Consider the following 11,601-nt stretch of genomic DNA (forward strand, 5'->3'; position numbering starts at 1 on the left):
AGATCTTTCTCACGGTGGTCTGTTCATGAACCACAGGCAAGAGAGGTGCATCTTAAGAATTCACAGAACCTCTCTCAGGTGAAGATCATTCACGGAAGGCCATTCGGCCCACAGTGTCTCTGCTAGCTCTTTGGTTGTGCTCCCCAATTTGTCTCGTCCTACCTTCACAATTATACAGTATGCCTCTAAAGCGTGTCCAGGCTTTGAATCACATGCCCAAGTATCTCCAGCGAAGCTCAATATCCATTCACACATGCTGTCTGTACGGAGTTTGCGTGGGATTTCTTCGGTTTCCTCCCACATTTCAAAGATAGGCAGGGTTGTAAGTTAATTGGCTTCAGTAAAATTGTAAATTGTCCCTGGTGTGTGTAGGATGGTGTACCTTGCTGGTCGGCGAGGACTTGGTGGGCCGAAGGGCCTGTTTTCACGTCGCACCTCGCTAGTCCAAAGTAAAGTCTAAATCTTCTCTGGAGAACAGGGATAGGTGACGTTTCGGGTCGGGACCCTTCTTCGGACTCATGTCCATTCCAGACTACAGTATAAGAATGGACAATAGACAATAGGTGCAGGAGGAGGCCATTCGGCCCTTCGAGCCAGCACCACCATTCAATGTGATCATGGCTGATCATTCTCAATCAGTACCCCGTTCCTGCCTTCTCCCCGTACCCCCTGACTCCGCTATCCTTAAGAGCTCTATCTAGCCAGACAGACACAAGTCTGAAGAAGGGTCTCGACCCGAAACGTCACCCATTCCTTCTCTCCGGAGATGCTGCCTGTCTCGCTGAGTTACTCCAGCATCTTCAGTCTGTAGAAGGGTCTCGACCTGAAACGTCACCCATTCCTTCTCTCCAGAGATGCTGCCCGGCCCGCTGAGTTACTCCAGCACTCTGTGTCTGTCCTCAGTTCAAACCAGCGTCTGCAGTTCCTTCCCGTACAAGAACGGAGTGGCAGGCTTGAGAGGGGAAGAGATGTCTCGCTGCTAAGTCAGACGTGTGTTCTCGTCTTTCTCTGTGTCCAGTCAGGAGGCAGATGGGAGCTTTGGTTGTCCGTGTGTTTTGGGGAGGGCGTGCTTCCATTTTAACTTTGTGCATCTTCTCATCCAGGTGCTAAGCACTGAGGACGACTGGTACAAGGCTGAGATCAACGGACAAGAGGGATTTGTGCCGAAGAACTACATCGAAATCCATTTCCCCAGGTCAGTGTCAGTCGGGGTTGCCAACTTTCTCACTCCCAAATAAGGGACAAAAGGTGACGTCACCGCCCCGCGCCTCACGTGACCTCACCCAGCCAGCGGCCACGTGCTCCCGCTCCACCAATGGCAGCCGCCCGGGCCCGGGAGGCGGGTTGTGTAGGGAAAATAAATGCAGATGCCGGTTTAAATCGAAGGTAGGCACAGAGTGCTGGAGTAACTCAGCGGGACAGGCAGCATCTCTGGGGGGAAGGAATGGGTGACGTTTTGGGTCCGGGGGGGGCTGGTTGCTACGCAACCTCCGTTAGGCGGCGCACGGGCCTCCGGGCCTACAGTCCGGACCCTTCTTCATACACTGTGCTGTGTAACTGTGTAACCCTCATCCACTAGGCGAGACAATGGAGTTGGTGGTTTGCGGTGGAGTTGAACAGTCATTGGGGATGTGGGGGACTTTCACCTGAATGAGTGAGGGCATCTTAACACTGTTTTCTCAAAGCAGCTGGTACCACCATGGGATCGCGCGGAGTGAAGCAGAGGGCATTCTTTTGGAGCAGGATGCCGGATCGTTCCTCATCAGGGCCAGTCAGAGCGCCAAGAACGAGTTCTCCATCTCGGTCAGGTAGGTTGTGTGGTCTCTGGCGCCGACAGAACTCAACGCCTCCGGGGATTGAAACCCAGAACCTTTGAATGCTTCCACTAGAAGTCCACTGGAAGTCCAATGCTCTACCCTTGGCGCCAGAGCACAATCGTACCCCTAGACCACCAAGCCCACTGCATAAATTTTGAGGGGGGGGGACCTGGATTTAAACCAGGACCTCTTGATCTGCAGTCAAATGCTGCTCTGCCACTGAGCTATACCCACACTAAACGGCGACTGCGGACGGTTCGAACAGCCTCGACCGCGGGAGAACAAAGAGGAAGCTGATTACCTTCCATCACAGAGAGCGAAACATATAAGATTATTTAGGGGTTGGACACGTTAGAGGCAGGAAACATGTTCCCAATGTTGGGGTAGTCCAGAACAAGGGGCCACAGTTTAAGAATAAGGGGGGTAGGCCATTTAGAACTGAGATGAGGAAATACTTTTTCAGTCAGAGAGTTGTGAATCTGTGGAATTCTCTGCCTCAAAAGGCAGTGGAGGCCAATTCTCTGAATGCATTCAAGGGAGAGCTAGATAGAGCTCTTAAGGATAGCGGAGTCAGGGGTTATGGGGAGAAGGCAGGAACGGGGTACTGATTGAGAATGATCAGCCATGATCACATTGAATGGTGGTGCTGGCTCGAAGGGCCGAATGGCCTCCTCCTGCACCTATTGTGTATTGAATGTGAAATCCACTGTGGTGGATGTTCATGTTAAATATTATTTTATGTGGCTGTGTGTCTCGTTGCTTTTCACTTAGTATTGGCTGTATGGTTAGTCAAATTTCACTGCACCTTAACTGGTACACGTGACAATAAAATTGATCTCGATCTTGAAATCTTGACATCTACCCTTGCCACTGCGGATGGCCTTGACACGTGTGTCTTAGAGTGTGCTTGGCTTGGCTTACTCAGCCGTGCTTTCATGGAACCAACCTCAATGGCAAGAGGCAGAGGGAGAGCGTGGTTGCAGCATCGTGAAAGTTTGTGCCATCGAGTGTTGTACTCAAGAGAGATTCCAACCTGTGTTCCCTCACTTGTCCCGTGCTTTTCCCAGACTCAGGAAAGGTTCTCAATCTTCAAGCGGCTCCAGAGTTCCGGGCGGCTCTGTGGCGCAGCGGTAGAGTTGCCGCCTTACAGCCCCCAGAGTTTTTTTACTACAGGGCCCTTGTCTGCGCGGAGTTTGTACGTTCTCCCCGTGACCTGCGTGAGTTTTCTCTGGGATCTCCGGTTTCCTCCCACACTCCAAAGACGTACAGGTTTGTAAGTTTAGGAAAGAGCTGCAGATGCCAGCCCTCACAGTAGGAAGCCACTGGTCCTGTGGTGCGTGCACTTGCCCTAGGGTTGAGCCACGACCATCTCCCCTGAATCTCAGTCTGAAGAAGGGTCTCGACCCGAAACGTCACCCATTCCTTCTCGCCAGTGATGCTGCCTGTCCCACTGAGTTATGCCAGCATTTTGTGTGTACCTTCGATTTAAACCGGCATCCGCAGTTCTTTCCCACACAGGTTTGTAAGTTTCCCACACAGGCTGGGTATAATTGTAAATTGTCCTTGGTATGCGTAGGATAGTGTTAAGGTGCGGGGATCGCTGGTCGGCGAGGACTCAGTGGGCCGAAGGGCCTGTTTCCGCGCTGTATCTCTAACCTAAACAAAACTGAACTAAAGTTCTGAAATTCTGAACACACATCATTGTCTAGTGGATAGAGTCATACAACGTGGAAACAGGCCCTTCGGCCCAACTTGCCCACGCCGGCCAACATGTCCCATCTATACTGGTCCCACTTGCCTGCGTTTGGCCCATGTCCCTCCAAACCCGTCCTATCCGTGTCTCTTTTTTTTACAGGCACCAGGAAGACGTCCAACACTTTAAGGTCCTGCGAGATGGTAAAGGTCACTACTTCCTGTGGTCGGAGAAGTTTGAGTCCCTGAATAACCTGGTGGAGTATTACAAAATCAGCTCAATCTCCAAAACCACGCAGATCTACCTGAGGGATGGGAAGAAGGAGGCAAAGGTGAATAAAGGAGTCGAAGTTCACGTTCATTCGGAGTGGAATTGGACCATTCGGCCCATCGAGTCTACTCCGCCATTCAATCATGCCTGATCCATCTCTCCCTCTCAACCCCTTTCTCCTGCCTTCTCCTCGTAACCCTTGACACCCGTACTAATCAAGAATTTATCTATCTCCACCTTAAAAATATCCAATGACTTGGCCTCCACAGCCTTCTGTGGCAAGAATCCCACAGATTTACCACCCTCTGACTACAGAAATTCCTCCTCGTCTCCTGTCTAAAGGTACGTCCTTTTATTCCAAGGCTGTGCCATCCGGTCCTAGACTCTCCCACTAGTGGAAACTTCCTCTCCACATCCACTCGATCCAGGCCTTTGTGGGTGGCGGGTTTAAGTATCGCTCGACAGTAGAGTTGCCAACTTCCTCGCTTCCTCGCGGCCGCCATTGGTGGAGCGGGAGCACGTGGCCGCTGGCTGGGCGAGGTCACGTGGGGAGCGTGGCGGTGACATCACCCTTTGCCCCTTATCTGGGAGCGAGGAAGTTGGCAACCCTACTAATACGGGACAAGGGCGGTCCCGTACGGGACAAACTAATTTAGCCCAAAATACGGGATGTCCCGGCTAATACGGGACAGTTGGCAACCCTACTCTACAGACTTGGGTGGATGATGGCTGTACCGTGCGGAGGGAGTGGTACACCTCAGTGGGCGCTGTTTGTAGGAGTAGTGCACTGTTGCTGGGGCGAAACTGAGGAGCGCTGCACTACAGGAGAGGCAGAACTAAGGGATAGTATGAGTGCACGTGGTGATCCCCGGTCGGCGCGGACTCGGTGGGCCGAAGGGCCTGTTTCCGCGCCGCATCTCCAAACGAAAAGCTAAAAGATGCTGCCTGACCCGCTGAGTTGCCCCAACACTTGTCAATGGAGGAGCTGGTCTCCATCTCTGCCGGGCCCCGTGCGGAAGGTGATCGCTCGATGATGTTTCCCGACCAGCCGGGAGGTACCCAACAGAGATTCTCGATCGTCGGGATTCGAGAGGTCTCCTGAAAACCCAGAAAACCCGGAAAACCCGAAGGCTCGTCGGACCGCGGACCAGAGATAATAGAGCAGAGCAAGATAGGCCACTCGACCCTAAAAACCGTAGTACGTCACGGCGCCATTTTAGTAGGCCGAAACTTGCGGAAACTTTTTTAAAGAAAAATAACAAAAATCTGTGAATTGATAGATGAGATATATTCTGCATTTTAATGGTGTCATCACACATACTGTTCCCCCAACACACTGATTACACGGCGGGAGGCATAACGAACGGCGGGTTTTGCTTACTAAAATGGCAGACGTTATACTCCTTTGCCTACTACACTTCAGTGTAGGAGATTTCGACGGAGTGGTTCATCTTGCTCCTCTAGTATCTTTGCCTTGGACCTACTCCAAGGCTCATCGGGCGGCACTGTGGCGCAGCGGTAGAGTTGCTGCCTTACAGCGAATGCAGCGCCGGAGACCTGGGTTCGATCCCGACTACGGGCGCTGTCTACGGAGTCTGTACGTTCTCCCCGTGACCTGCGTGGGTTTTCTCCGAGATTTCCTCCCACAGACGTACAAGTTTGTAGGTTAATTGGCTTGGTAAATGTGAAAATTGTCCCTAGTGGGTGTAGGATAGTGCTAATGTGCGGGGATCGCAGGTCGGCGCGGACCCGGTGGGCCGAATGGGCCTGTTCCCGCGCTGTATCTCTAAACCGGGAGGGAGAAAGTTGGAGACGTGGGACGTGAGGGACAAGGGCCGGTAGGAGGGTGGACCGGGGTAATGCTTCCAGAGCCTTCAAGGTCGGCTGCAAGAGGCGCACCTGGGACACAAAGATGGCCGGGCGAGGGGAGGAGAGGGGCGTCAGTTCGCGGGAGCTTTTCCTGCACATCAAGCATGCGGGCTTACCGGACTTTGGACTCTGAACAATGGCGGCAAAACATGGCGGCAAAATATGGCAGCGCCCGCACGTGTAAATATATTCTCAAGAAGAATTTCACTGTGACGTTGCAAATGTGACAAATCGAGCATCAGTGAACCACGGAAGTTGAGGAATCTACAGTTTGAATTGAAGGAGGAAATCAGGCTTGTTGTTAAGACAGGTGCAGATTGTACAACAGATTGTGAAGCTGCCGAACCCGTGAAACCTGCTCTGTTATATTCAAATTAGTTCCAAGCAAATATTGTCTTTAAACATGGTTGTGTTCGCCATTCACCTGGGCTGCGTCAGAGCCTTTGGCGTTCGGTAAGGCTGCCCGGTGGCGCAGCGGTAGAGTTGCCGCCTTACAGCACCTGCAGCGCCAGAGACCCGGGTTCGATCCCGACTACGGGTGCTGTCTGTACGGAGTTTGTACGTTCTCCCCGTGACCTGCGTGGATTTCCTCTGAGATCTTAAGTTTTAGGTTTATTGGCTACTTGGTGTAAGTGAAAATTGTCCCTAGTGCGTGCAGATAGTGTCGGAGTGCGGGGGTCGCTGGTCGGCGTGGATTCGGTGGGCCGAAGGGCCTGTTTCCACGCTGTTTCTCGGAAAACTGAATGCCCAACATGTGGTCTTGGGTGCAGGTTGTGGGATGTGAGAGAGCGGGAAGGATAGAGACGAGAAGCACATTAGAGTCATAGAGAGACATAACACAGGCACTTTGACCCACGGAGTCCACACTGACCCTCGGAACACCAACCCTATAGAAAAAGACACGTCGTGCTGGAGTCAGGCGGCTTCATTTAGTGTAGTGTGAAGGTAGACACAAAATGCTGGAGTAACTCAGTAGGACTAGGAAACATCTTTGGAGGGAAGGAATGGGCGATGGGTCAGGGGAGAAGGAAACTAGAGATATGGAAGGGTGCAAAGAGCATGTGAGGTGTGAAAAGGACAGATCAAAGCAGACAATGGGCGAGGACATAGTTAGAACGGTTCATAGTTGGCTAAGGGAAGTTGACACCGAGGCGTTCAAACAGTAAAATTAATCCGGAGGCACGGTAGCGCAGCGGTAGAGTTGCTGCTTTACAGCGAATGCAGCGCCGGAGACTCAGGTTCGATCCTGACTACGGGTGCTGCACTGTAAGGAGTTTGTATGTTCTCCCCGTGACCTGCGTGGGTTTTCTCCGAGATCTTCGGTTTCCTCCCACACTCCAAAGACGTACAGGTATGTAGGTTAATTGGCTGGGTAAATGTAAAAATTGTCCCTAGTGGGTGTAGGTGTTAATGTACGGGGATCGCTGGGCGGCACGGACTTGGAGGGCCGAAAAGGCCTGTTTCCGGCTGTATATATATGATATGATATGATATGATATGATATGACAGTGAAACCTGTCGGAGAACTAGGGTGGGGGAGGGACAGAGAGAGAGAGGAAAAGCAAGGGTTACTGGAAGTTACAGAAATCAAAATGCCTCGTTGTCACCTTCCCCTCAGCCCATTCCTTCACTCCAGAGATGCTGCCTGCCCCGCTGAGTTACAACAGCATTTTGTATGTCCATCTTTCATTCATCAGTCACTGAAAGGGAGCATGCAGGTACAGCAGGCAGTGAAGAAAGCTAATGGCATGTTGGCCTTCATGACAAGAGGAGTTGAGTATAGGAGCAAAGAGGTCCTTCTGCAGTTGTACAGGGCCCCAGTGAGACCGCACCTGGAGTACTGTGTGCAGTTTTGGTCTACAAATTTGAGGAAGGACATTCTTGCTATTGAGGGTGTGACTGAATTCACGGAATGGCGGTACTGTGGTATGTTGAAGGACTGGAGCGACTGGGCTTGTATACGCTGGAATTTAGAAGGATGAGAGGGGATCTTATCGAAACATATAAGATTCTTAAGGGATTGGACACGCTAGAGGCAGGAAACATGTTCCCGATGTTGGGGGAGTCCAGAACCAGGGGCCACAGTTTAAGAATAAGGGGGTCGGCCATTTAGAACGGAGATGAGGAAAAACTTTTTCAGTCAGAGAGTTGTGAATCTGTGGAATTCTCTGCCTCAGAGGCCAATTCTCTGGATGCTTTCAAGAAAGAGTTAGATGGAGCTCTTAAGGATAGCGGAGTCAGGGGGGTATGGGGAGAAGGCAGGAACGGGGTACTGATTGTGGATGATCAGCCATGATCACATTGAATGGCGGTGCTGGCTCGAAGGGCCGAATGGCCTCCTCCTGCACCTATTGTCTATTATCTTCAGTGTAAACCAGCATCCGTGCAGTCCCTTCCTAGGCAGGGCCTCCTCTGTCCTGCCCACTCCCCGACACACTGGGTGCCTGCAACTGCGCATTGTGTTCCTCACTGTTTCCACGCTACGTTTAACTCATGTAAAGCGTAAAAAAGCGAAGCGTTTGATGAACTCGTCTTTCTTTCACAGGGAGGCCACATCCCTCTTGAGCCGCGGGTGGCGGGCGCACGGACGCAAGACAACCGAATCCCGGAATCCCGGACGCCAGATCCACGCATGCCCGGCTCCCGAATGTTAGCCCCCCGAATGACGGTTTCCGGAACCCCCGATGCCCGAAAGCTGGATTCCAGAATGCCGGAACCCCGAATGCTGGTTCCCCGGATGGTGGATTCGGGAATGCCGGACTCCCGCATGCCATCTCCGAGGCTGCCGGATCCCCGGTCGGATTCCCAGACCCTGAACCCTCGCCTGCCGGATTGCCGGACGCCGATCCCTCGGATGCTGGAACCCCGGGCTCCGGAATGCCGCACGGCGTCCTCGCCGGGCCACGGCGGCCATCCCAGCGAGGCCTCCATCCGGAGAGGGGGCATCCCACAGCCGTCCTTCGGTCATGGGCCGCCTCGGCTCCGGCAGTCCTGCAGCCCACAGCCGCCTTTCCAAGAGGGTCCTCCCGTGGCCAGGAAGGTCAATGACTGCCCACCCATGCAGGTAGGTCCAGCCGGCAGGTAGGCCGCCCGCCAAATCACCACTAGAGTCACACCGCATGGGAACACACCCTTCGGCCCAACTCACCCACGCCGACCAACATGCCCCATCTGCACCAGTCCCACCTGCCCATATACCTCTAAACCTTTCCTGTCGATGTTGCCTGTCCAAATGCCTTAAATGTTAGAGTCATCCAATCTTACAGTCACACACAGCTTGGAAACAGGCCCTTCGGCCCAACCTGCCCACGCCAACCAACATTCTGCAGCTACACTAGTCCCACATCCCTCTAAAACCTTTCCTGTCCATGTACCTGTCCAAATGTCTTGAATGTTGTTATAGGTACCTGCCTCGATTACTTCACAAAATGCTGGAGTAACTCAGCGGGTCAGGCAGCATCCCAGGAGAGAAGGAATGGGTGACGTTTCTGGTCGAGACCCTTCTACAGTCTGAAGAAGGGTCTCGACCCGAAACGTCACCCATTCCTTCTCTCCTGAGATGCTGCCTGTCCCGCTGAGTTACTCCAGCTTTTTGTGAAATATATACCTTCGATTTGTACCAGCATCTGCAGTTATTTTCTTACACTGCCTCAAATACTTCTCCTTCAGCTTGTTCCATAAACCCTCCACCCTCTGTGTGGAAACAGCTGTCCCTCAGGTTGCTATTAATCTTTCCCCTCTCGCCTTAAGCCTATGCCCTCTGGTTCTTTAGTTTTACTTTAAGTTTTGGTTTTTGAGATAAGGGCGTGGAAACAGGCCCTTCGGCCCACCGAGTCCGTGCTGACCAACAATCATCCCGTACACCAGCAATACCCTGCACACGAGGGACAATTTACAAAGGGCCCTGGTCCTTGATCATAAATACGTCTCTGTCTCATCATTTACAAGCCTGGAGTACCGTTGATGATGTGGGGAAAGTTCCTGACACAGAGGTCCGTAATGGTGTGGAACTCACTGTTTGAAAAGGGTCGGAAAAGGAAATGAAGGAAAGTGGGCAAAGGGAGGGCAGAGGACTGTGGGGAAAGAGGGCACAGGACTGTGGGCTCAGAGAGGGCACAGGGGAGTGGGGAAAGAGGGCACAGGACTGTGGGCTCAGAGAGGGCACAGGACTGTGGGGAAAGAGGACACAGGACTGATGGGAAAGAGGGCACAGGACTGTGGGGAAAGAGGGCACAGGACTGTGGGGAAAGAGGGCACAGGACTGTGGGGAAAGAGGGCACAGGACTGTGGGGAAAGAGAGGGCACAGGACTGTGGGGAAAGAGGGCACAGGGATGTGGGCTCAGAGAGGGCACGGGTGTGGGGAAAGAGGGCACGACTGTGGGGAAAGAGGGGGCACAGGACTGTGGGGAAAGAGAGGGCACAGGGGTATGGGAAAAGGGAGGGCACAGGACTGTGGGGAAAGAGAGGGCACAGGGGTGTGGGAAAAGGGAGGGCACGGGTGTGGGGAAACAGAGGGCACAGGGATGTGGGGAGAGAGGGCACGGGTGTGGGGAAACAGAGGGCACAGGACTGTGGGGAAAGAGAGGGCACAGGGATGTGGGGAGAGAGGGCACAGGGATGTGGGGAAACAGCGGGCACAGGACTCTGCAGAGTGGGGTACAGGCGGGTGGGGGGTGGGGGGAACCAATCATTGAACTTTTTCAAAGAGCCATTCGGGGCACGATGAGACAAACGGCCTCCTCCTTCAGCAGACTGGATGGGAGGGGATCATGAGGATCTTAATGTCGGGGCGTTGGTGAGTGGGGTGTGGCGGTGGGTCCGGTCAACAGCACACAGTGAGGGGGGGTGGGGTGTGGCGGTGGGCCCAGTCACCACCAGCACAGTGAGGGAGTGTGGGGGTGGGGTGGGTGGTGCCGGAGACCGAGAGCGTTCGCTGGCCCCGCGACGTCATCGCCGCCGTCTCACCGCCGTCTCCTCCCCGCAGAGGGCCCGGCGCGTCCGCGCCATGTTCGATTTCGCAGCCGAGGCTGACGACGAGCTGGAGTTCAAGTGCGGCGACATCATCGAGGTCCTGGACACCACGGACCACTCGTGGTGGAAGGGCAGCCTGTGGGGGCGGGTCGGACTCTTCCCCAGCAACTACGTGGCGTCCATCAACCGGTGACACCCCACCTGCCTCTGGAGTGCTGGCCTTTCCTCTCCCCTCCCCTCCCTCAAAACAGCGGTCAATAAACTATTTGCCTTTTAAAGAACTCTCGAAATGGTTGTGGTGTGTGATGTCTCTGAATCATAGGACAACGTTAGTTTATTGTCACGTGTACTGAGGTACAGGGAAAAGCTTTTCATCGTAAGGTCCCAAGGAACAGGAGTAGAATTAGGCCATTCAGCCCATCAAGTCCACTCCGCCATTCAATCGCGGCTGATCGATCTCTCCCTCCTAACCCCATTCTCCTGCCTTCTCCCCATAACCTCTGACACCCGTACGAATCAAGAATCCATCTATCTCTGCCTTAGGGCGGCACGGTGGCGCAGCGGTAGAGTTGCCGCCTTACAGCGAATGCAGCGCCGGAGACTCAGGTTCGATCCTGACTACGGGCGCCGTCTGTACGGAGTTTGTACGTTCTCCCCGTGACCTGCGTGGGTTTTCTCCGAGATCTTCGGTTTCCTCCCACTCTCCAAAGACGTACAGGTTTGTAGGTTAATTGGCTGGGTAAAATGTAAAAATTGTCCCTAGTGGGTGTAGGATAGTGTTAGTGTGCGGGGATCGCTGGGCGGCACGGACCCGGTGGGCCGAAGGGCCTGTTTCTGCGCTGTATCTCTAAATCTAAAAAAAAATCTAAATATATCCACTGACTTGGCCTCCACAGCCTTCGGTGGCAAAGAATTCCACAGATTCACCACCCTCTGACTTTTGTTGCGTGGTATCCTGGCAGCGAAAAGACGATTTCGAT

At 53.4% G+C, this 11,601-nt stretch overlaps 1 protein-coding gene across 1 annotated transcript in view; it reads left to right on the top strand.

Moving 5' to 3' along the window:
• Positions 1–10,869, top strand: part of LOC144611374 (GRB2-related adapter protein 2-like) — a 53,580-nt gene extending 42,711 nt beyond the window's left edge. Inside the window, exons 2-6 of the mRNA XM_078430446.1 lie at positions 1,104–1,195; positions 1,689–1,808; positions 3,673–3,841; positions 8,195–8,713; positions 10,635–10,869. Coding sequence (XP_078286572.1) covers positions 1,104–1,195; positions 1,689–1,808; positions 3,673–3,841; positions 8,195–8,713; positions 10,635–10,814 — 1,080 coding nt within the window. The 3' untranslated portion in view covers positions 10,815–10,869. The remainder of the gene's footprint in view (positions 1–1,103; positions 1,196–1,688; positions 1,809–3,672; positions 3,842–8,194; positions 8,714–10,634) is intronic.
• The last annotated feature ends 732 nt before the right edge of the window (positions 10,870–11,601 follow it).

Source organism: Rhinoraja longicauda, chromosome 40 (assembly GCF_053455715.1).
Source record: "Rhinoraja longicauda isolate Sanriku21f chromosome 40, sRhiLon1.1, whole genome shotgun sequence".
Classification (NCBI taxonomy): domain Eukaryota; kingdom Metazoa; phylum Chordata; class Chondrichthyes; order Rajiformes; family Arhynchobatidae; genus Rhinoraja; species Rhinoraja longicauda.